At 39.9% G+C, this 26,672-nt stretch overlaps 1 protein-coding gene across 3 annotated transcripts in view; it reads right to left on the reverse strand.

Moving 5' to 3' along the window:
• The window catches only part of CFAP61 (cilia and flagella associated protein 61), a 278,328-nt gene that overhangs the window by 142,161 nt on the left and 109,495 nt on the right, over positions 1-26,672 (reverse strand). For all 3 annotated transcript variants that reach the window (XM_029918146.1, XM_029918148.1, XM_029918147.1), the window contains exons 14-17: positions 16,581-16,707; positions 12,021-12,098; positions 6,518-6,724; positions 3,388-3,522 (exon numbers count right to left, since the gene is read on the reverse strand). In XM_029918146.1, coding sequence (XP_029774006.1) covers positions 3,388-3,522; positions 6,518-6,724; positions 12,021-12,098; positions 16,581-16,707 — 547 coding nt within the window. The remainder of the gene's footprint in view (positions 1-3,387; positions 3,523-6,517; positions 6,725-12,020; positions 12,099-16,580; positions 16,708-26,672) is intronic.

Below are 26,672 nucleotides of genomic sequence, written 5' to 3' on the forward strand. Positions count from 1 at the left end.
GAGAAATGAGTCTTCCAGGCCTATTCCATGTGGTTATGGTCTTGGTCTGAAAAAGTCTTCTCTCTTATCCATGAACATATACTGGCTGACTATGGAGATACTGTGATAAATTTGGGGGGCTTACCTTTGTAATGTGTGATGAAAATCATTTACATGTTTTCCAGGTCCTTTCTTATGACCCAATATGGGGCAGACTCTCAATTAATAATAACCATAGGGAAGGTATTATGGCAGAGTCACCTATCCTCCAAACCATGCAGAACTAACCAGGGCCTTGAGGTAGGGAGGGGACATACTTCCCTGCCACGCAGTGATGAATTTCAATCACTGCTGGCTTGTGCCAGATTCAAATTGGCAACCCACAGAGATGAAACACTTTCTATCCCATTACTCATGCCGGAACGGTCTGTTCCCTTGAAGACTGGCTTCCTAGGTGAAGGTGAGGGAATGGATGGTCACTCTGAGATGGTTTAAGTAGGGTAAAAGGCATGAAAGGCAAGCGCCCAGCCAGAGAAATGTGCGGACACGGTGAGTGAGCCATATAATCTCCATGCACTGGTCGGGGACAGTTTGGAGGGTGGGGCATTAAAACTTAAAGGGAAAATAAAAGGAATTCATTTAGTAATGAGCCACTCAGTTCACTCAGTTCAATGGCTGCAACACTACTGCTCTGCTAAGAAAAAGATGCTCTTAGGACTCTATAGAAATTCCTCCTAAAGAATTTCTATTTGGCTTACCTTGTCTCAGGTAATTGGCCTAAAACATTAAATCCAACTAAAATGTTGAAAGGAAAAGAAAATAATTTAAGATACTATAGTTTTTGAATATCCAGGCCCATTCCATGTGAATTATGCTTTTGAAAATCTTTGATCAAACTTTTAGGATCTCTAAAATTTTTACTAAATCTTATTTGCTGAACTAAATCTTGACTAAAACCTTCTCAAGAAGGAATACAATAAGCAGTAAAAGTGTTTCTTCAGAAATCAAAATGCAGCGGTATAGTAAACAATGTAGCACAACGAAGCAGGTACCATCACCTACACCTGCCGAGGAAGTGGCTGTCTTCCTGGGCCAGGGATTTGAACACTCCATCCTCTGTTGTGCCTTGAAATGAGCCAGGGTTCTGAGTCGTGGGGGTGAGTACACAACACACCAAGATCACCACAGAAAAGGTCTCTACATGTAAGCAATGATTTCAACTCATACCAACCTGGGAAGTCATGGTAAGATTATTTTGAATGAAATAAAATGTTTTCTCTGGCCTTCTCCCTACTTGGAGCTCCAGGCTCTGGAGATTCCTGGGAGTTAGGGTAGGGGAGAACCTCCTGGTACTCAGAAAAACACTACTCTTGATAACCAGGTAACAGTTCTGTGCTCCTCCCCTTTGTCCAGCCACAGCACTCATGCCTCCATGGGGCTGGCTGAGCCAGAGCCCTATGAGGGCTTCTCCTGGTCTGGTCATAAGGTCTCTCCGCACTGGAAGGAGTCAGCAGTCACTGCAAAAGGGCAGCATCTCTCATTCTTACCCTGATCTGACACAGAAACTGCATTCTTATATTTTGTACCCATAACCCCTTCTGGGATCAGCATGACTCTATGTAAACTGTGTTCCACTGAGCTAGAGAAGAAGCCACCCTCCCTGACCCTGAGGCGCTGTCTTTGTGCCAAATCTGTAGGTCTTGGCTTTCACTCCAAAGGAGTCCAATCCCAGGATCTCTACACAGAAACAGGCCATCTGGTGGCCATCCTAATGGTCTTCCAGATGGACTTGGGTACTATGATCTTTAGAGTGGCCAGAGCATGAGCTGCCATGAGGTGGGCCCTGCTACCGAGAACTCACCTCTTCTCATGGATGAAATATACGTATCTGGAAATTGCTTCAAAATAATGAGGAGGAAGGGAAGTAGTAGGGGGTGGGGGTGGGGGAAGATCCAAAATTGGCCAAGAATTGGATATTTCTGAAGGTCAGTGCCAACTACCTGGGAGTTCATAGGTGCCCATGTAAATGCAGAGGCTGAGAGAAGCATTCAGCAGCTTTTATAGCAATTGGACAGAGTAATTCTATGTCTTAAATAATAAAATAATTGGACTTGAATTTTATCTTTGATTTAAATTCATTTTTAAGGAATTCACCTTTTATAAAAGTATCAGCCTATGATGGGTTTAAAAAAAAAAAGAAGATAAGGTCCCTCAGCCCCTCAGCCAGACAGAATGAGAAGTCCTGCTTCATCTGGTTCTCTCCACTTTTGTATTTGCTTGACGTTTTCCATAATAAAGAGTTAGGAGGGGAAAGAATTGCTACTGATTTTCAGTCTGTACTCAAATATAAATTTAGAATTTACAAAAAATAGAAATTTCTTGTTTATTTTACAAATATAGAGATAAATGTTGAACTAAGGCAGCCTTGGGTACAGTCATCAGGTGCCACGAAGCTGGGTCTTGGTGGAACCCCTTGCCACCCCGCTCAGAGCACCCACATGCAAAATGGGAGCTGGGGGCAGCAGAATGATGTACTTCCTGTGGCACTGGGGTTGCCCAAGCTCTTTATTTGGGCACCATATCTAGCAGCTCCTTGGAGTTGGAGAATTTAAACCTCCCACTTTCCTCTTTCCTCTTACAATGGACAAACATCAGCACACGAAGGAAATTTTCTTTTCAGCTTATTTAAATGGAAGTGTATACAAACACTACAAGCCTACATATTTAAGTCAACCTGACAAAAATCATGCTTTTCCAGTTAATTCACTGAACATGGCCATGTGTACACACACAGGTACATTTCCACTTTTAAAGTGAGATCTAGGTTCTACTTTGGTTTCTTCTCCTGTTCTGGTAGAAAAAGCATCCCAGGGTTGTTCATTTTAAGGTTAAGCCTATGCCACCCCTAGGGCAGCTAATGTGGTCCTGTTAATCATCCTGACTCCCCACAGAGGAGTTTAACAAACCCAGCTCAGGACCCAAACATCTTGAATTCAGCCAGCTCTACTTTCTCTGTCTGCTTTGTCTGACATGTGAATAACCACTTTTGCCTAAACAAAACATCAATGGAAAGGGTAAATCTGCTTTTGAGGAAGGAGAAAGGAAACAGAAATATGCTGTGAGTTTGACCCCAGGCCGCCTGTGCTAAGACACAGCACACAAGGTGTCCCCATGGGGCCTGTCATCCAGGGGTCAGGCCACCCTTGTGTCAGGTTTCTGTGCAATAACCACCTGAGGGATAGGGCGGCAGGGGAGCCCCCCGCAGGGCGTCCCTGTAAGGGCATGAGCGCCAGGCTCCCTGTAATTAAGAAGCAGCCTGCTCCCGAGAAGACAGAGCGGCCACCCCATCTGCCACGCCCGCACGAGCTGGCACCGCGCCTCCCTGCCTGCTGCTGCCCGGCTACCCACCGCGTCCTTGGAGACCGCCTTTGATGGAGCGTTGATGCCAAGCTTTTCCAGAGGATAGACAATCTGTCGTCGCGGCCGCACGGGAACCAAGTAATGAAGGGCGGATGTCAGGGAGTGGGCATAGGAGCTCTGGAACTGAAAAACAGCGATCTCTGTTTTAGGGGAGACAATGTCAGAGCCGTGCCGCACAGACGCCCGCGTGCGGCTTTACAAACACAAAAGTCTGAGCGCGGCCAAATCGGAGAGGGGGAAAAATCGGCAAATAAACAAACATACTCTTCGAGCGGAGGAATGAATTGTAGATAATGCCTGACACTAATGAAGATAATTACGAGAGTAATTACATTACTATCTCTGTGGGAATGACAGATAAACAAGTGGTTTGGTTTATGGGATTTTTCAGTACAAGTATTTTCCCCAGGAGGATATTCTTCTCCATAGTGATCATGAATCAGCTTGATTTGACCCCATTAAGCTGTGTTATCTGTGTCCTGTTAACCTTTGCATGTTTTGCACAAGCTGCTTTAAGAAGGCACATAGATAAAAATGTCATCTGAGGGGGACTGAGCACGTATGTGGAAATCTTCCTGTCTGTGAAAGTCACAGCTACTTCAACTGGACCTTTGCTGATAGAATAAGTGTTTTAAAACAAAAAGATGAAACCAGAAAGTAGGGTGCAGGTGGAGAAATTGGATCCTATTATTCTGACTTATATTAATGCTAAATTATGAGCTGGATTTATGCTTACTGAACTAGACTATGATAAATCATGTTTTAGGAGAATGTGTTAAAATATGCATTTTACCCCATTTTTAAAACTTGGCAGCAAAAACTGAACATGGTGATTTTTATTTCTTTCACATTTATGAAATCTGAGGGGTGCTGGTTGAAACTATCTCAGGGTATTTCAACCATTTAAACCTCAAGAGTTAAACTGTGAAAACAAAATTATAATATGTTTACTGAATTTAAGTTGGAAAGCAAAGCAAATAAATCTGAACTAAAACTAGGTGTACTTTAATAAATAAGATGATTTACATACAACCTATTGCTGTTCAAAAAACAGCCCCCATGCATTTCTAAGAGCTTCTAAAAGGGATTTCTAAACTCTTTCACCTTTGAACCTCACACCCTGATTTTACACACTGAAAAACAGAACCCAGGAGGTGTTAGTCAGAGTTCGACTTTTATGCCTGGAGGACCTCTGGTAGGAGATGTCCTGGTAGGAGGGTGTGGAGAAAATCATCTTCATAATGTGAGCTTAGTATTCACTTTTACTACAGTCAACTGGGGATTTATAGCAGAATTTGGAAACTCTTTCCTAATTTATCTGGCACAGCTTCTTACACGTGTTTAAAGAAAGGTATGTGTGTAAATCACCTGTAAGTGCAGAATGTGAGGAAATCTGTCTCCAAATGTGTTTCTATATCCCATGTGAAATAGTGCATAACACATTCCAAATTCTATATGATTGAGATAAATATGTGAATGTTTGGTGAAATGTCAAAAATACTATTTTTTTAATTATGGATGCAAAAGGACTTTCATACCAACTAGGCACATGCAGGCAACATCATGAATAAAAAGGAAGTATTTAGTATCACATCCTGAAGGTCACCATACTGGCTGCTGGCCAAATGCACAGTAAAAAAAAAAAACAACTATGTGGGATCAGGACCTTCCAGAATGTTACCTTTCTGTCTCCTTAGGTTCAAATCTAGGGCATTCACATGGCTACGGCACTGCATTTTGATAGAAAAATAATCATCACTAGAGCATATAGTGCATCTCGCTGAAAATCCTTCCCAAGTTCTTTCTTCGTCCCCATTCTCTCTGTACTTCCCCAAAAAGCTTTTGATAAATAAGATGCATTGGCCAAATTATTGTTATGGGAATTTTACTGATACACTTTAGACTATTTTTAAGTTTAATAAATAAGCTTATTTAAAAAATCTGCTTGGCTCATTTGTGGTAACAAAGACGAACACATCAAGGATTGTGGGCAGAGTGTGAGAAAGGTTTTGGTCATGAATGGGATATGATGGGACAACTTCCAGCTGGTCTAGTGATCGAACCTCATCACTTCGCAAATGTATATCAGGCTGAGGACCAGCTGTCAGCGACAGGCATGTGCACATGTGTGTGACTTTTCCAGGAGCTAGGATGCAGCTTTGAACAAGACAGATACCTCTGCTTTCATGGCAAAAGACATAATTTAGCTAGTGAAAAGTCCTCTGAAGACTAAGCAGGATAAATGGAAGTAAGACTGAAGCAGGAAGAAGAGCTTGCTGTCTGTGCTTGCACATATACATTAGATAGTGTTTACTATAAAAGTATCAGTCTTCCTTACGTGTAACATGTCAGGGTGACATACAGGTATTTACTACAAAAGATTGTATCAACATCATACATCTCCACTTTTCATCCGTCACTCTTACAGCACTGGTTATAGTGCTTATTTGGAATGCTGTGATAGCACACCGATCTTACAGGATTGAACTGATTTGTTCTGAGTTCAAACCAAAATGTTCTTTGCTTAAAGAGCATGATAGGATCATTCTGGCATTTCACTAATGCACCATAAGAAATTATTTGAGGGGAGCTCTGGGTGGCTCAGTCGGTTGAGCGTCTGGCTTTGGCTCAGGTCATGATCTCATGGTTCGTGGGTTCGAGGCCCACGTCAGGCTCTGTGCTGAGAGCTAGCTCAGAGCCTGGAGCCTGCTTCAGATTCTGTATCTCCTTCTCTCTCTCTGACCCTCCCCTGCTTGCACTGTCTCTCTCTATCTCTCAAAAATAAATTTAAAAAACATAAAAAAAAACTTTTTTAAAAAGAGATTATTTGACTTTCATGTCCCTTAGAGCATTTTTGCAGACTTTCCAGTCTCTGTTTTGTCAATATGGAAAAGCCAACAAATTGTTGTACTAATTATAATGATTGTGAATGTTTCAGACATTCAGGCTTCTGGACTTCCACTATAGTGTAATGAAAGGGCCAAACTCAGTATGGCCATTTGAAATTCATAGCCCTGTTATAATTCAAATCCGTTGAGCAAGGAAGAAATAAAATGTGGCACACAACACCAATGACATTGTGAATGTGCTGGAAAAGTGAATTATGACATTCTTTTACCTTGTCTTCCCTGGACTGTGGGTAAACAGGATAGTAGAGACAGGACTTAAAGCCTAAACGGAGGATCTCCTTCAGGAAAAACTTGGTGTAATGCTGAAAAATAGGGTTCAGGGCGAAGTGATACAGGTGCCCATGTTCTTCCTGTTGGTGGTAACTGAAGTAGATGAAATCTTCAATGTTGTAATGGGAGCGTATGTACTCTATATCCTACAAAAGAGGTGGGGAAAGGACATCAAAGAATGTTTTAAACAAGTGGCATGCATTTTGTGATAAATTTTTTTAAATTACTTTAGGCACAGTAGTAAGAAATGTGCTTTTCTCTCCTGTGATATACCACCTCATTTTGTTCAATTTTTTTAAATTGAAAATTAGGTTTTCTGTAAGTCCTGATGGCTTGTCTCTGAGGGATAGCTACATAGCTTTGGAGTTTGTTCCTTAGATCCATGCCTGCTAAAAACCCAGAGAGCCTTGAGTCTCTGCTGGTGGCCAGGTGACAGGCCAGCAGCTTTTCCCCACTGTTGGACCAGCAGAGGACTAGCTGGTCAGCGCAGCCGACTGAGCCCATACAAAGGTCAGCAGTGGGACAAAGCACAGCTGTTGGTGTTCTTCGGACTCATTATTATTCTCTATCCACCTGTTAATGTGGAAACGTCCCATCTCACAGGTCACATACTGTGACTGGACCATGTGGCTGGATTGGTGTACAGTAAAACTGCAAGGCTAGGCCTCATCCATAGGCATTCCCTAAACTTCTTATGCTTCTGAGGTATTTTGTTTTTACACCGTGGAAGGCAATTTTAAAAACTGGTGAGTGTTTACTTATAAAAGAAAATATCAGGCGCTCTGCTCCTGCTTCTCTGGCTCTGGTTCTGACCACCACTCTGCCCCCGCACTGTGGGGGGGACTGTGGGGGGGAGCAGGGCTCCGCCATGCTAACTGCACTGGTTGAGCCTGTCCTGCTTCGCTTTCCAGTAGTGGACACCGTGGGGTGGGGTGCAGTCCACAGTGAGTGTGACTTTCTCTCACGGCGAGAGCAGTAAACACACCTGCTATGCAGGAAAGATCAACCTATACGCAGGTGGGAAAGCACCTACTTATATTTCTTCTTATTGTCCTAAAAGCATACTTCCAAAAAGAAGAATTGGAGAATGCAAGGAACTTGATTTGCTCCGTGATTGGCAAAGCTGGCACTAGAAAATTCAGGAAAACTGAAGTCTGTATTTAAGCCCATCAAGGTCCTTTGCTTTTAAAGGTTCTACCATAAAGCATAGAGGAATGGGGCGCAGGGTGACCAGCCCCAGTGGTGGTATCTGAGGGCAATTCTGGTAATGCCTGACCTTTCCATCTGTGTTGACCCTATAACTGCCTTAAATCGAAGACTTCCCGTTAGTTACCAAGGAGGCTTCCCTCATTATAAAATGAGTAATAAATGTAGGGCTGTGGTATCATTGAAAAACAAGAAGCAAAGGGCCAACAGACATTATTAGCTCAAAACAGCAGATGGGCCATGTGTGCCTAATTTTCTTCCCATCCCAAATCCCTTAAAATAACAACAAAAAAATATTTTTAAAATAATGAGGTGATCGCATGATAGGGACACAAAAGTAAGGTAGTCTCACCTTGGAAGAAAACGTATCAAAGTTTTCTAACACTAGCTTACACCCTCGTACCTTGGGCCCCTCAACGTCCTATCACCTGCCAGGACCATCTACATTCAAGACCACAAGAGGAAGCCAACTGATGCCCCCTCCCAATTAGACAGACAGAGGGCTGGGCAGCCCTGCCATGACTGAGAGACGCAGGGGAGCAGCAAGGAACACAGTGTAGACGGCACCTCAACCACCCAGACAGACTGATGCTACAGTGTTTCAGTCACGACATGGTTAGACTTGCAAGGAAAACTGACAAATCCAAAAGATCAGAAGAGAGAAACATACAACTCACTCTAGGGGATGCAGAGGTCAGTCAGGGAACAGAAGAGAATGATTTTTTAGAAATAAATTCTATCGTGTCCTCAGAGATAACAAGAAGGATCCTGCATATAACATAACAAACAAGCTGCTACAAAAAAGGCTTGGAAGTTAAATATATGAACCTGAGACGAAGGCCTGAATAACAGAATAGACAAGGCTGAAGACTGAATTAGGAATCCAGAAGACAAAATCATGAGAACCTCTTAGAATGAAGAATAAGAAGTAAAAGAGAGAGGGACACCTGGGTGGCTCAGTTGGTTAAGCATCTGACTCTCGGTTTCAGCTCAGGTCATGATCTCATGGTTCGTGAGTTCCAGCCCCAGATCAGGCTGTGTGCTGATGGTGTGGAGCCTGCTTGGGATTCTCTCTCTTTCTCTCTCTCTGTTCCTTCCTCCCCACCCTTTGCTCTCTCTCCTAAAATAAATAAACTAAAAAACAAAAGGAAGTTAAAAAAAAAAGTACAAGAGATATAGAAATGAGAAGGAAGTTAAGAGACAGTGAAGGAGCAATTCCAAAGGTCCAATATCCTTGAATTAAAAGGAATTTAAGAAGAAAATAAAGAAATTAAAAGGGAAAAATAATGAAATCATAGAGGAAAGATATTCCCATGACTCAGGAAAGGCATAAGTTACTTTTTGGTAAAATTCCAGAATTTCAGGGATAGAAAAGAAATGAATTCTCAAGACAGAAAGCAAACAAATATACATTTATTTATATCATATTACATTTTATCAGTGACACTGGACACTAGAAAACCATGAGAGTAAAAACATCAACAATCTGTTGAGAGGTAATTGGCATAAGAATTCCATATACAGCCTGATAAGTATTCGAGGGTGAGAACAAAATAAAAACTTCTCGTATATGCATGCACTCAGAGACCCTAACACCTACCACCCTTTCTAAAAAAAAAAATCACTCAAGGGGCACCTGGGTGGCTTAGTGGGTTAAGTGTTCAACTGGGCTCAGGTCATGATCTCATGGTTTGTGCGTTTGAGCCCTGTGTCCAGCTCTAGGCTGACAGCTCAGAGCCCGGAACCTGCTTTGGATTCTCTGCCTCCCCCTCTCACTGCTTCTCCTCTGCCCATGCTCTGTCTCTCTCTCTCTCTCTGTCTCTCAAAAAAAACAAATATTAAAAAGGTTTTAAATCACTCAAAGATACATTGAATCAAAAAGAGAAATGAATCCACAAACAAGGATAGTGTAGGATATTTCCTTACAGTTTGATAAAGGATATCTCCCAGAAACCTGCAGCAAATATTATACTAAATAGAGGAAAATATAGAATCATTCCCATTAAAATCAAGAACACCACAAAATTATCCATCCATTATAAACATTACTATTCTAAACATACAGCAAAACCAGAAAATGAAGTAAAATATATTTTAAGAATAAGGTGGGGCAGATTCTATTTTCCAAAGATGGCCACAACAGGAATTTGCATCCTGCAAACTCTTTGGCAGACTGATCTTGCCACACTCTCAGCATCAAGAGGTAGAGTCAGTTTCTCCACCCCTAGAATCTGAGCATGCCCCATAACTGCTTTGGTCAAGACAATGTGGAAGAAGTGACACTGTGCCAGAAAAGAGGTTCAACTGAAAACTCTCAGAGCTGAAAAAAAGACTTCAAAAAGGTGGCTGGATATAAGATCACAATACAAAAAGTACTATTTTTCTCACATAACAAAATAAATACTTAGAAAGTACAATGAAAAAAAAGCATCTATTTATAATACCCAGAAAAATATGAAACAAGTAGAAATAAATTATAAATGTCCAGGACTCTGTCAGTCAGGGTCTCAGCAGGAAACAGATGGTATGTTCAAATTAGGATAAATGGAGGTGGGTTTAACAAAGAGACTATTTACAAGGAGGGGGCAGAGTGTAGGGGAACCAGCAGGGGTTAGCGTAGCAGCAACTGCAAGCTGACACCACCCTAGGTAGGTGGCATGGGAGGTACTAGTTACTGGAATCCAAAATGAGAGGGTGCTGGAGAAGAGGCCACTTCGAAAAGGTGAGAGAACTCAGTGGAGAGACCAGCCAGCGGAGGGCGCTCTCTCTCCGCCCTTCCTCTCATGAGGGTTCCCCATTGGCCAAATCCAATTAGAGGCCGAGAGTAAACGGAATAGAGCACAGAGTAAACCTATAGGGGCAAACAAAGTATCTGACACAAGAAACCTGTATCTGAAAAGCCAAAAAACTTTACTGAAGACCCAAAATAATTCAACACCACCACCACCAATACAGAAAGCCATGTTCCTAGAAAGTCTCAATATTTTATTATTATTTTTTAATGTTTGTTTATTTTTGAGAAAGAGAGAGAGGAAGAAAAAGAGAGAGAACAAGCGGAGAAGGGGCAGAGGGAGCCAGAGACACAGAATCCAAAGCAAGCTTCAGGCTCTGGGCTGTCAACACAGTGCCTGATGGGGGGCTTAAACCCACAAATTGCTAGATCATGATCTGAACCAAAGTCTGACGCTTAACCAACTGAGCCACCCAGGTGCCCCGATAAAGTCTCAATATTTTAATTGTTGATTCTGCCTAAACTGTTCTATAAAAGCTACAAAGGTGAAAATAAGTTCATAGTAAGTATTACAAGACTTATCTGGAAAAGCAAATATCTAATTAAAACCAAGAGAATTTAGAGAATTTAGAAAAATAGACAAATAAGAGAAGACTCCCCTACCATATACCAAAACACATGATAATATAAGAGATATCAACAAGGAAATTTATGGAATAGAAAAGAGGGCTTAAAAATCGACACAGGCATATGGAAATTTAATCATGTAAAGGCGACATTTTAAATCAGCAATAAATACTGTAGAAGAATTGGCTATGCATTACGGAGAAAATAAAATTACTTGTCCAATTGACCACACACACACACACACACACACACACACACACACATATACACACAGTGCATGTAATTTGTTACATGCAAGCAAGAATGTAGGAAGGAATAAATGTCTAAATATTAATAGTAGTAATTTTGGGGGGAGAGCACTGAGGTTTATTTTTCTTTTTTCTTTTCTTTTTTTTTTTTTTCGTGGTAGTGGTCCTGGTGGAAAGTTATTTGAAAATTTTTTAAATTTCTTTATATTTTATTTTAGAGACAGAGAGAGAGCCCGAGCAGAGGAGAGCGGCAGAGGGATCCAGAGGGAGAGTCCCAGACAGGTTCTATGTTCAGCGCAGAGCCCACTGTGGGGCTTGAGCCCACAACCCTGGGATCAGCACCTGAGCTGAAGTCAAGAGTTAGAATGCTCAACTGAGCCACCCAGGCCCCTGGGTAATTTGAATTTATAAAATGTGAATATTTTCATATATTCTCTGTAGTAGTTTAAATATTTTAAACTGAAAAAAAAAGGGAAATTGAAAATCGACTAAGTGGGATGCAGATGATGATTTATATATTAATCATATTTATATCATATTAAATAAACAAAAATGAAAAAGAGGCATTGTGTGCTGATTCATGATACAAAAGAAACAGTCCAGGAAATCAATGTCTATTTTGCAATTTACCATTTCATCTCTGATCACTGCAATGCCCACTATTTGTTCTGCAACTTCAGCTACAAATGCCTTCAGTGGTGTTCCATCCTGAAAAGAGAAGCATATGTTTTAAGGCCCTTAAAATAGAACTATCAGGGTTTGTGTAAGCAGTCAGTAGTGGGCTGTCACTAACAACAATGACGGTCTGAGCCAACATCCGTCAGTACCTACTTTTGGACCATGTCCTAAGTTAAATGTCCTCCCTGTGTTCACTGAATCCTCACTCCTATGAAATATTATCAGCTTGTCTATTTCACTTACCAGATAATAAGACTTGGGGGAGATGAGTAACATGCCGAGATTTCCAGCTAGTAAGGGCTGGATCCATGATTCAAACCACAGTCCCTTTGACTTGGAATCTGTTTTCCTGAGCTCTGCATTAGTGGTTCTCAAATATTGTGATCCAAGGACACCTATTCCCTGAGGACTGCAAAGAGCTTGGTTTATGTGTGTGATATCTATCTATCATTATTTTCTATATTAGAAATTAAAACTGTGAAAATTTTGAATTTGTTGATTCATTTTTGTTGAATTTACTAATTAAAACAAAATTTAAAATTTGACGAAAATATTTAGAGAGGAGAGTAGCATTGTTTTCTATTTTTGCAAATCCTTTTAATGTCTGGCTTAATGAGAGACAGCTGGATGCTCATATCTGCTTCTGCATTCAATCTGCTGCAATATGTTATTTTGGTTGAAATATATAAAAAAAATCTGTCTTCACAAAGATATGGAGTTGGAAAACAGAAAGGGATTTAAATGATCTTTTCAGATAATCATGGATATTCTTCTCTGATGCTCAACAAGTGTTACTGTTTTAAAGATCAGTTGAAGGGCACCTGGGTGGCTCAGTCGGTTAAGCTTCTGACTTTGGCTCAGGTCACGATCTCACAGTTTGTGAGTTCAAGCCCAGTGTCAGGCTCTGTGCTGACAGCTCGGAGCCTGGAGCCTGCTTCAGATTCTGTCTCCCTCTCTCTGCCCCTCCCCCACTCGTGCTCTGTCTATCTCTCTCAAAAATGAACATTAAAAAAATAAAAGATAAGAGATCAATTGCAAATGTGGAAGCTGAAACCATATCAACAAGCCTTGATCTGGTGTGGGGACTCGTCACCTATGCCTGATGTTGTAACATCCTGTTTTATCTAGAAAATATTGGTTCACCATGCTTACACAGATTTTCCAAATGTTGACTTATGATAAAATATCAAAACATCAGGGGTGGCTGGGTGGCTCAGTCGGTTAAATATCTGACTTCAGCTGAGGTCATGATCTTGCAGTTTGTGAGTTCCAGCCCTGCATGGGCTCTGTGCTGACAGCTCAGAGCCTGGAGCCTGCTTCGGATTCTGTGTCTCCCTCTCTCTCTGCTCCTCCCCTACTCATGCTCTGTCTCTCAGCAATAAATAAATGTTAAAAAATTAAAAAAAAAATATATATCAAAGCATCACATTTGGTGATATCATCACAGCCTCATCAGAAAAACTTTAAAATTTTTGGAAGCTGTCAAACTCATGATGAAAGATACTGATTTTCCAAAATTCTAATTTTTTTTATTGAAAGCTTGGATATTATCACAAGGAACAAATATTGTCCAAATGTTGTTCCCGTGGAGCGACAGCCTCACATCTTTCATTTTTAAGACAATGTCTGCCAAGTATCCAAGCCCGAATAACTATATTTTGTCTGCCAGCTGTTCTTTCAAGTAAAAGTGGTGTTCCAGGAGAACAGGGGCTGGTTCTGCATAAAAATCAAACAATTGCGGAAATGCTCTTTCTTGAAACAACTAACATACTTTAGTCTGCTGCAGCAGACCTTTATGAGCACTTTGCATTTGGCCACAACAGAATATTGAAAATACAGGTACTTAAGGATTGAAATTTAATAAAGTTAGTAATTTTTACTGCTTTAAGTGAAACTGAATTTTTTCTTTTTTATTGAAAGTTATATTGAGATAGCCATAGCCTCACACGCAGTTGTAAGAAATTATTCCGAGAAGGGTGCCTGGATGGCTCAGTCTGTTGAGTGGCTGACTTCAGCTCAGGTCATGATTGCATGGTTCGTGGGTTCAAGCCCCATGTCAGGGTCTGTGCTGACAGCTCAGAGCCTGGAGCCTGCTAAGGATTCTGTGTCTCCCTCTTGCTCTGCCCCTCCCCTGCTCACACTCTGTCTCTGTCTCAAAAACAAATAAGTTTTTAAAAATAAAGAAATAATACAGGGAAATTCCTTGTACACTTTCCCCAATATCCTGTCATAGTAACGTTCTGCAAAACTCTAGTATAATATGGCAGGCAGGGAATGTACACTGGTGTGTGTGTGTGTGTGTGTGTGTGTGTGTGTGTGTGTGAAGCTCTACACAATTTTATCCCTGTGTAGGTTCAGGTATCCACCACTGTTCAGTCAAGATACGGAACAGTTCCAATAAAAGATCCCTTGGATTGGCTTGCTATAACCACACCCATCTACTTCCTGCCTTCCTCTGGCCCTTAGTCCCTGGGAACAAATAATCTTTTCTCCATTTCTAAAACTGTGTTATTTTAAACATGTAATGTAAGTGGAGTCATACAGTATGCAACCTTTAGGGCTTGGCTTCCCCCCACCCCAAGTCAGCATAATTCTCTGCAGATTCATCCAAGCCGATGCATACATCTAGAGCTCATGCCTTTGTATTGTTAAGCACTATCCCATGGCACGGGCGCATCACAGTTTACCCACTCACCTGTCGCAGGACATCTGGGCTGATTCTGACTGCTTATGAACATTCGTGTACAAGTCTTCATTTCTCTGGGATAAATGCCCAGGAGTGCAGTTACTCGGCCATATGATTGCGGCTGCATTTTTAGTTTTTACAGAAATAGCCAAAATGTCTCCCAGAGCAATGGTAGCATTTTACATCCCCACTGGCAACACGTGAATGGTCCCGTTTCCCTGTGTCCTCCCCAGCTTCTAGTGGTACCGCTCCTTTTGTTTCAGCCATTGTGGTGCTGTGCAATGATAACCTTCACTGGGTTTTCTTTTCCTGTTGTTAATATGAGTGAATGGTGACGAAGAACTAAGTGAACTCTGGTGCCACTGCTGGAGGCACTGAGGTCCCAAGGCTGTGCTCACCGTTGCGTTTGCACCATCGCTGTGAATACCAATACAGTGGTAAAGGAAAGCAACTTCTCATTCTTATTATGGAAATAGGCTTTACTTCACAGATCCCCCTGAAAATTTATGTCTCAGAGACTCCTGTGGTTTCTTAAACTACATTTTGAGAACCAGGGTGCTACATCACACTGCATCGGCAGGCCAGGAGGGAAGTAGCAAAAAAAAAAAAAAAAAAAAAACAACAACAGATCGAGACAAACCAAAACAAAAAACATATTCTGGAGAGAAGTTTTATTTTAATATACTACTTTATCAATCATTTATTTGATAAATATTAAATATTTTACTGTGTTTAGGTGTTCGGTGTTTCCCTCTTGATGACTTAAAATTTAAAGTGCTTCTTAAAAAGATCCAATAGCTGGAAACCTTCCCAAATGACAGTATAAAGAAGAAATACATTGTGGGATATTCATGCAATGAAATACCTTATACCCCAATATGGGTGAATCTCACATTGCTGAGCAAAAAAAGCCTGATGAGTAGAGAATATACAGTACAATCCCTTTAAATAAAGTTCAAAAACTGGCGGAACTAATTTATGATCTTAGAAGTCAAGGTGGTACTAACACAGGGAGAAATAAACTGAATGGGAGCATGAGGGGAACTTCAGGCAAGCTGGGTTAGTATTCAGGCAGGGAGGGGTTAGGCTGTTTCCTGAAATTGGTGCTCATTACATGGTGTATTCAAATTGTGAAATCTATTAAGCTGTTTATTGGTTATGGCTCAATAAAACTTGTTTTCAAAATAAAATTTATCAAAAATGTAACATCATTTCTCTAACTGCATGCACTGTTCAATGTCTGGTTAAGTTAACTGTCATCGTCCTTAAGAAAACAGTGTTAAACATAAGGGCTCCTAGAAAGAGAAGCCAGCATTTGTCATACAAGTCCTTTCCTAGCTCATCCAGTCCCTGAGGATGTAGCCAGCTCAACAAAAATCTCTAGAAAGAATCACCATCCAATAGGGTAAAATGGGGTCTCACCAGACTGGATAAGTCCAGTGTTGCTGATATTCAGGCACCAGAGATTCCTGAGCTACCATTCCCTAACCTCAGTCAGATCTGCCTATTCCAGGGCCGATCTGAGATCTATCCTGTTTCAGGATACTTGTCGGGATCAAGCCCGGATTTTCTCTCTCTTTGATAAAGGTTTAGAATATATGATCAGCACTCCACCTTGGGGCCACCAGTGAGAACACCCTCACTTCCTTAAACCCCAGTTTCCCACATTTTCTTTTCTTGCTCCCATCTTCCAACTTCACCTCTGTGTCTCCACCACACAATTCTCCTACTGGCATCCAAGAAAACTTCAAGGCTGAACCCACATGGGTCATAAGGTCTCATATCACAAAGGAAAGGAAGCCAATCTGGTCATAGCAGGTACTTACAGGATCTCTGCGAGCCTCACTGTATTGCTTCAAATCCTCCAATATACTTTTATTCAGCATGAGAGTGCTAACAAGATTTTCAATACCAGGAGTATCCAACAAAGTGGCAAATCTTATTTTAATAGACCTGGTGAGGAGAGATACATTTTTTATGTTAAAGTACTAAAGTATATATCCCCCCTCAAAATGAAGACAGAATTATAACATACCACATACACATAATATCCAGGAAAGTATGCTTATATAACCTTAGGGTTTGATTAATTATAAAAGTAGCTCATTTCATCTAGAAACATAAAAATTAAGGTAAAAACCACTGATATTTTCATTAACCAGAGAGAACACAAAGTTACACTCTAGATGTATTTATTGTGAAATGTGCAGGACGAGGGAGCAGTCTAAGATGGAGACATAGGCAGATCCTGAATTCATCTCTCCCCAAGGACACACCAAATCTACAGCTACATATGGAATAATTCCCTTTGAAAAAGACCCCATAACTAGCTGAATGGCTCCCTCACAACAAACAATAAAGGGTCACATCAAGATGTAGAAAAGGCAGAGATGCAGGATTGCCAAAAGTGTCACACACAATGGCACAATGACTTACGGTTGGGAGAGAGCTCACAAATACGGAGCCTCTACCTACCCTCCCTCTGCCTCGCTTAAGCTCTGCAGGGTGCAGTCCACACAGGGGACTCTCCTTGATCACCTGGGTCTGGTAGCCAGGAGGCTGCGTTCTTGGGTCCATGGGACTGTACCAATCAGAGACAGTTCTTGGAAGGATACCACCCCCAAGGCACTGCAGAGATAGTGGACTGAAACACATCCTGGTCTTTCTGTGAAAAAGGCCCATGTACTTGTCTTGGAGCTCCAGGTGAGGGGTAGGCCTCAGGTTTGCCACACATGTAGCAGCTATGGAGTGTCCAGAGAAAGTAGGCCAGGGCGTGCCAACTTTGTGCTCTCCCTCAGCTTTGCTACGGCTTGCCAGTAACTCCCAGAAAAGAGCTTATACACTTGTTTGAAGTCCCAAATTCTGTAAATATTACCCAAGTTATAGCTCCAGGTCTGAAGATGAGCAGGATTTATGACTGCAGTCCCACAGAACTATATATATTTGAATACTTTGAAAGCTGGTGCATAAGGGTCTGGCTTCCAGTCAGCCTGGAAGTAAGTGCTGCATGAATGCTCTCTGGAACATGAACAAGCCTTGGCACGCCCTTAATAAATGAGTCACGTCACAAATAAATCAGGCTATATAGACAATCACAAAAGATATAGAAACAACCAAGAGCTAGGACAAGGTTAAACAATAGGCTTCTCCCCTATGCAAGGCTACTCATTTGAGATTGGGAAAGGTAGCCATTTTGCCTAATACAAACAAAGAGAGAGTCAAGCAAAATGAATAAACAGATATGTTTCAAATGTAAGAACAAGACAAAACCTCAGAAAAACTCTTAATGAAGCAAAGATAAGTAATTTACCTGATTAAGAGTTCAAAGTAGTGGTCATAAAGATGCTCACCAAAAATGGGAGAAATATGAATGACCAGTGAGAACTTCCACAAAGAGATAGGAAATATATGGAAGTACCAAACAGAAGTCATGGAGCTGAAGAATACAATAACTGAAAAATATACTAGATGGGTTTACCAGCAGACTAGATGAAACAGAAGAGAGAATCAGTGATCCAGAAGACAGGGCAGTAGAATTCATCCATAGAGAGCAGTGAAGAGAAAAAGGAATGTAAAAACTGAAGACAGCTTAAGGGACCCATGGGACAATATCAAGCAGAATAACAATCATACTATAAGAGTCCCAGAGAAAGTGAGAGAGAATAGAGCAAAAAACCTTATTTGTAGAAACTATGGCTGAGAACTTCCCTAATCTGGGGAGGAAAACAGACACCCAGATCCAGGAAGCACAATGTTCCAAATAAGATGAACTCAAAAAGATCCACATTAAGATTCTCTCTTTATCTTTAACTTTTGACATTCTAATTATTAAATATAATTATTATATTTATATTTTATATTTATATTATAATTATTAAATATAATTAGAATGTCAAAAGTTAAAGATAAAGAGAGAATCTTAGAGCAACAAGAAAACAACTTGTTATATAGAAGGGAACCACCATAAGACTATTAGCAGAATTTTCAGCAGAGTCATTACATTATGGGTAAGAAGGGAGTGGCAGGATGCATGCAAAGTGCTGAAAGGAACACACTTCCAACCAAGAAGACTCTGCCCACCAAGGCTGTCACTCAGAATAAAGAGATGAAGAGTTTTCAAGACAAGTTAAAAACTAAAGGAGTTCATCATCACTAAATTGGCCTTATAAGAAATGCCAGAAAGGACACTAATTAGCAACTAGAAAACATATGAAGTATAAACCTCACTGGTGAAGGTAGATATATAGTAAAGGTAGCAAAATAGTCACTTACAAAGCTAGTATGAAGGTTAAAAAACAAAAAATGGTAGTAAAAAATAACTATAGCTTCAATTATTAGTTAAGGGATACACAAAATAAGATGTAAAATATGACATCAAAAACACAAAACATGGGGGTGGAGTGAGTAAAAATGTAGACCTTTAGAATGTGTTCAAACTTAAATTTCCATCAACTTAAAATAGATGATTTTATTCATATATATATGTGTGTATATATATATGTATATACATATATACATATATATATATATGTATATAAAACTAGTGCCCCTTCTTTTCAGCTTAAAGGAGTCTGTTTACATCTTGTCTATAAGAGACTCGCTTCAGGTACAAAGACATACACAGACTGAAAGTGAAAGGATAGAAAAATACATTCCATGCAAATAGAAGCCAAAAGACATCTGGGGTCATATCAGATAAAGCCATAGCTATTTCACACAAAACAGCCTTTAAAACAAAGACTAAACTAAAAGTCAAACACTAGGGGGTGCCTGGGTGGCGCAGTCGGTTAAATGTTGGACGATGACTCAGGTCATGATCTCATGGTTTGTGGGTTTGAGCTGACAGCTCAGAGCCTGAAGCCTGCTAAGGATTCTGTGTCTCCCCTCTTTCTGCCCCTACCTTGCTCATGCTCTGTCTCTCTCTGTCTCAAAAGTAAATGAACATTAAAAAATTTTAATAAAAAAGACAAAGATGGGCATTAAATAATGATAAAGGGGTAAATATTTATGTGCATAATATAGGAGCACCTAAAAGGGAGAGATTTATAGCAACACAATAGCTATTAATATCCTACTACATCACTGGATAGATCATCCAGACAGAAAATAAAAAAGGAAACATCAGCCTTAAGTGACTTATTAGACCACGTGGATTTAATGTACGAATATGCAAAACATTCTACCCAAGAGCAGCAGAATACACATTCTTCTCAAGTGCATCTGGAACATTCTCCAGGATGGATCATATGTTAGGCTACAAAACAAATTAAAATAAATATAAAAAGACTGAAATCATATCAAGTATCTTTCCAACCACACTGGTATGAAACAAGAAAACTATTATAAGAAGAAAACTGGAAAAATCACTAATACGTGGAGATTAAACAACATGCTACTGAACAACCAATGAGTCAACAAACACATCAAAGGCAAATCAAAACATACCTGGAGAGAAATGAAAGTGGAAATACAGCATACCAAAATCTGTTTAATGCAGTGAAAGCAGTTCTAAGAGGAAGTTCACAGTGATACAGGCCTACTTCAGGAAACAAGAAAAATCTCACATAAACAATCTAACTTAGACCTAAAGGAACTGGAAAAAGAACATATAAAGCCCAAAGTTAATAGAAGAAAGGAAGCAACAAAGATCAGAGCAGAAATAAATGAAATGGAGACTAAAAAGACCATAGGAAACATCACCTGATCTTGGCCAAAAGGCCGAAAAGCGATGACCATAGGAAACATGAGTGAAACAAAGGACTGGTTCTTTGAAAGATAAACCTTTAGGGGCAGCTGAGTGGGTCAGTCAACTGGTTGAGCAACTGACTTCAGCTCAGATCATGATCTCATGAACTGGACTGTGAGTTCAAGCCCCATATTGGGCTCTGTGCTGACAGATCAGAGCCTAGAGCCTGCTTTGGATTCTGTGTCTCCCTCTCTCTCTGCACCTCTCCTGCTTGCATTTTGTCTCTATTTCTGTCAAAAGTAAATAAACATCAAAAAAAATAGTAAAAAAAAAAAAAGATAAACCTTTAGCTAGGCTTACCAAGAAAAAAGGAGAGGGCTCAAGTAAATAAAATCAGAAATGAAAGAGGAAAAGTTACAACTGATATCATATAGATACAAAGAATCATAAGACACTACTATGAATAATCACATACCAACAAACTGGACAACATAGAAGAAATGGATAAATTACAGGAAAGACATAGTCTTCCAAGACTGGATCATGAAGAAACAGAAAATCCGAACAGACTGATTAGTAGTAAGGAAACCGAATTAGTAATAAAAAACTTGGTAACAAACAAAATTCTACCAAACATGCAAAAAGATTTAATACCAATTCTCAAACTCTTCCAAAAAATTCAAGAGGAGGGGATATTTCCAACTCATTTTAGAAGGCAAGCATTACCCTGGTACCAAAACTAGACAAAGGCACCACACAAAAAGAAAATTAAAGGCCAATACTCCTGATAAACACAAATGAAAAAATCCTCAGCAAACTGTTAGCAAACTGAATTCAACAAAACATTAAGAGGTCCATACACCATGATCAAGGGGATTCACTCCAGGGATGCAAGAATGGTTCAATGCCCACAAATCAAATCAATCAATGTGATATACCACATTAACAAAATGAAAGACAAAAATGATACAATCAGTTCAATAGATGCAGAAAAAGCATAGACAAAATTCAATATCCATTCACGATAAAAAAAAAACTCTCAACAAAGTGGGCACAGAGGGAGCATACCTCAACATAATAAAGGCCATAAATGACAAACCCACAGCTAAGATCACACTCAATGGTGAAAAACTGTCCTCTAAGATTAGGAACAGACAAGAATGCCTACAGTCGCCATTTTTTAAAAATACAGTGCTGCAAGTCCTAGGCAGAGCAAGTGAAACTCACTATTTGCTGATGACATTATTTTATACATGAAAAACCCTAAAGTCTACACCAAAAAACTGTTGGAATAAATAAATTCAGTAAAGTTCCAGGATACAAACACACTACACAAAAATCTGTTGCATTTCTATACACTAACAATGAGCTATCAGAAAGAAAAATTAAGAAAACTATCCCTTTTACAATTGCATCAGAAGAATAAAATACCTAAGAATAAATCTAACCAAGGAAATGAAAGACCAGCACACTGAAAATTATAATACATTGGTGAAAGTAACTGAAGTAAAAAATAAATTATAATACATTGGTGAAAGTAATTGAAGTCACAAATAAATTGAAGTCATGGGTTGGAAGAATCAATATTGTTAAAATGTCTTTTTTACCCAGAGCAATTTACAGATTCAATGCAATCCTTATCAAAATTTCAGTGAGACTTTTCATAGAAATAGAACAAATATTCCTAAAATTTGTATGGAATCACCAAAGGCCCTAAATAGCCAAAGCAATCTTGAGAAAGAACAAAGCCAGAGGAATCATCCTCTCTGATTGAATAGAGTGTTGGCATAAAACAGACACATAGATTAATGGAACAGAATTGAGCACCCAGAAATAAACCAATGCTTGCATGATCAATTAATATATGACAAAGGAGGTAGGAATACACAAAAATTAACACAAAATGCATTATAGACTTTAATGTAAGACAAAACCATAAAACTCCTAGAAGAGAACATACATGGTAAGCTCCTTGACACTGGACTTGGCAATGATTTATTGGAACTGAATATAAAAGGAAAGGCAACAAAGTCAAAAAATAAACAAGTGGGACTATATCAAATTAAAAATCTTCTGCAGAGCAAAGGAAACCACCAACAAAATGACAGGCAACCTACTGAAGGGAGAAAATATTTGGAAATTATATATCTGATAAGGGATTAATATTCAAAATATATAAAGAATTCATATAACTCAATAGTAAAAAAAGTCTGATTTTAAAATGGGCAGATGATCTGAACAGACATTTTTGCAAAGACAGATGACCAACAGATACATGCAAATCAAAACCACAGTAAGATATCACCTCACACCTGTTAGAAGGGCTATTATGAAAGAAAGAAAGAAAGAAGGGAAGGAAGGAAGGAAGGAAGGAAGGAAGGAAGGAAGGAAGGAAGGAAGGAAGGAAGGAAGGAAGGAAGGAAGAAAAAGAAAAGAAAAGAAAGAAAGAACAGAAAAGAGGAAAGAAGAGAAGAAAAGAAAAAATAAGAAATAACAAGTGTTGGTGAGGTTGCAGAGAAAAGGGATCGTTCATGTACTATTGGTGGGAATGTAAATTGATGCAGCTGATATGGAAAACATTGTAGAGGTTTCTCAAAAAACTACAAATAGAACTACATATAATCCAGCAATTCTACCTCTGGGTGTTTATTCAGAGAAAATGGAAACACTATTTGAAAAAGATATATACATCCTATATTCACTGCAGCATTATTTATAATAGTCAAGATACGGAAACAATATCCGTCGACAGATGGATATAGAAGATGTGGTGTATATACACAATGGAATACTAAGTAGCATAAAGAATAATGTAATCTAGCCATTTACAACAAAATGGATGGATCTTGAGGGTGTTCTGCTAAGTGGAGTAAGTCAGAGAAAGACAAATGTTGTATGATTTCACATATATGTGGAATCTAAAAACTGAAACAAAACTCAAAGATACAGAGAACTAAAAAGTGGTTGCCAGAGGGGAAGGGTTTGGGAGTTGGTAAAATGGGTGAAGGGTGTCAAAAGGTACAAACTTCTGGTTACAAAATAACAAATTCATGGGCATGTAATGAACAGCACTGTAACTATACTCAACAATACTGTAGTTCATATTTAAAAGCAGCCAGAGTGTAAATCTTAAAAGTTCTCATCAAAAGAAAATAAAAGGTGTAATTCTGCTTGCTGATTGATGGAGAGGACTTAACTGTGGTGATCATTTCACAGTGCATACAAATACCAAATCATTATGCTGTACACTTGAAACTAATATAACGTTGCATCAATTATACCTCAGTAAAAAAGTTGCCAGATATAAAAATAATAATAGCTGAGATCATGCTTTATTTCATATTTACTTTCATGCATAAAGCCAAATTCTTCCCCAAATGTTTAAAGTATGTTAAGAAGTGGGGCACCTGACCTTGATTTCGGCTCAAGTCATGATCTCACAGCATTGTGGGTTCAAACCCCACATCAGGCTCTGTGCTGGTGGTGCAGAGTCTGCTTGGGATTCTTTCCCTCTCTGCCCCTGGCACTTGTGCTGTCACTGTCTCTCTCAAAATAAATAAATAAACTTTAAAAAAATGTTTAAAGTGTGTTAAGAAGTTAAGAAATGACACTGAACCTGGGCTGGCTTCACGAGTCTTTAAATTCTTAATAATTTAATCGTTGATTTTGTGTTTTTACATGAGGTTGAGAAGATAACAGAGCATGTCCAGGGGTTTGGAGCCACAGCTCATACATGGTACCCACCTCCCACCATCGCTCCTTGGGTTCTCTCTCCCACTTGTTTCCTGCCCCTGGAACCTTGGGACCCACAGGGCCTCCCCATCCCTGCCCAGTGACTGCTGTGGCCCTCTGCCAGAAGTGACAACTGGTTGCCTTGGTGAGGAGAGGCCCACATTCAGCCATTATGCTCTACCGGCATAGGGTCCTGAACGCAGGCATGGGGAGGGTGGAGGATTGGGCACATGCCCCACCGAGTCTCTAGTCACAGCAAGCTAGTGGCCATGATCACCCAAGGCAGGCAGTCCCATGGGTGTTCAGCTGGCAACTCAGTGTGGATCTCTTGCCCGCCCCCGACCCATGTATTTTGTGCATCATGGTGCAGAGGTTGCAGGCCACTAGAGAATGCCTATTTGCCTCAGCTGGAGTGGCAAGGCCCCGGCAAGATGACTTCTCCATCTAAAGTCCCATGTTGTCAATTTGTAATGGGCTTTGCATTTTATATAGCTGGCTTTGCACTGAAGGCTCTCCAGTCACTAGGGTGTTATTACTGAATGAAAGAGTGCTCCTACCATTAATAAAGTGACATATTCTAACCCACTTAGTTGTCAATTACAGTGAATATTTTGTGCTCACATTTTAATGGATTCTTCCACACTATGAACAAAGTAGCATATTTACAAAGAACAATCTACATCTATAATTAACTGGTATAAAGATGATCAGTTAATATAACCTTAATAACATAAATATCTTGAGCAATTTAAGTGAAGGATAAGAACTTTGTTCTGATATGGCCACCTTATGCCAATATCTAATTCAGAAGGATTAAAGATCTAAAAGTAAAAAAAAAAAAAAAAAGACCACAAAAATACAGGAAAAAGCCCAAGGAAATTAAGACCATATTTCCACATAAAGCCTTGTACTTGAATTCTCATGGTGGCATTATTCACAATAGCCCCAAAGATGGAAAGAACCCAAATCTCTATCTACTTCTGAAGGGATAAACAAAATGTGGTCTATCTATAATAGAATCTATAATTCATCCACAGAAAGAAATCAAGTACTGACACATATCACAACGTGGATGAACCTAGAAAATGCTATGCTAGTGAAAGAAGCCACATATAAAAGGCCATATATTGTACAATTCCAGTTATGTGAAGTGTCCAGAATAGGCAAATTTATAGACACAGAATGTAGATTTGCTGCCACCAGACGCTGGGGTGGGAGAATAGGAGTGACTACTAATGGGTACAGAGTATCCTTTGGGGTGATGAAAAAGTTTTAGAACCAGAGAGGAGCTCAATTTCCGTTTTGAGAGAAACAGAGACAGCACGAGTGGGGGAGGGGCAGAGAGAGAAAGAATCCCAAGCAGACTCTGCACCACCAGCACAGAGCCTGATGTGGGGTTTGAACCCACAATGCTGTGAGATCATGACCTGAGCCGAAATCAAGGTCAGGTGCTTAACCAAATGAGCCACCCAGGTGCCCCACTTCTTAACATACTTTAAACATTTGGGGAAGAATTTGGCTTTATGCATGAAGTAAATATGAAATAAAGCATGATCTCAACTATTTACTTATTATTTTTATGTCTGGCAACTTTTTTATTGAGGTATAATTGATGCAATGTTATATTAGTTTCAAGTGTACAGCATAATGATTTGGTATTTGTATGCACTGTGAAATGATCACCACAGTTAAGTCGTCTCCATCAATCAGCATGCAGAATTACATTACTCCAATTACAGAGTGCTGTGGAACCAGGAGGTGAATGAGCGTGTGACACCTTTTTCCATGTCTATTTATGCTTTCTGGGATGTGGCATATTGACTCTGGCAAAGCTCAAAGCTAGGATCACATCATGTTCCACCCTGAAAGGCCAGGGTTTTTCCTAGCCCATAGCATTTCTTGGTAATGTTTAGTGGAATGTGAGGCCGTTTTACTGCCAAGTATTACAAAAACACGAACATAATTTCACCAGTTTGTCCATGAAAATGTACTGTTGATTAGAGGACACAATCATTTTGTTGAATTGTGAGGCTTTCATCTCTGCTATTTATGTTTGCCAAAGAGGAACACTTCACAACCTTCATGTGTTCCCAGACTTCCACAGGGAGGAACCGGCAATATGGTATGTTCGTGCGCTACTCTAATGGTACACTGTCCAATATGGCAGTCACAAGCTGCACATGGTTACTGAGCAATTGAAAGGTGGCATCTCTGGGGTGTCTGGGTGGCTCAGTTGGTTAGGCATCCAATTTCGGTTCAGGGCATGATCTCATGGTTCATCAGTTCAATCCCGCATTGGGTTCTGTGCTGACAGCTCAGACCTGGAGCCTATTTCAGATTCTGTGTCTTCCTCTCTGCCCCTTCCTCACTCACACTCTGTCTATCTCTCTTTCAAAAATGAATAAACAAAAAATTTAAAAAGAAGAAAGGTGACATCTCCAAATTGAGATGTGCTATATGTGTAAAATACCTGCTGAATGCTGAAGACTTGATACAAAAA

This window comes from Suricata suricatta, chromosome 12 (genome assembly GCF_006229205.1).
Source record: "Suricata suricatta isolate VVHF042 chromosome 12, meerkat_22Aug2017_6uvM2_HiC, whole genome shotgun sequence".
NCBI classification, from domain to species: Eukaryota; Metazoa; Chordata; class Mammalia; order Carnivora; family Herpestidae; genus Suricata; species Suricata suricatta.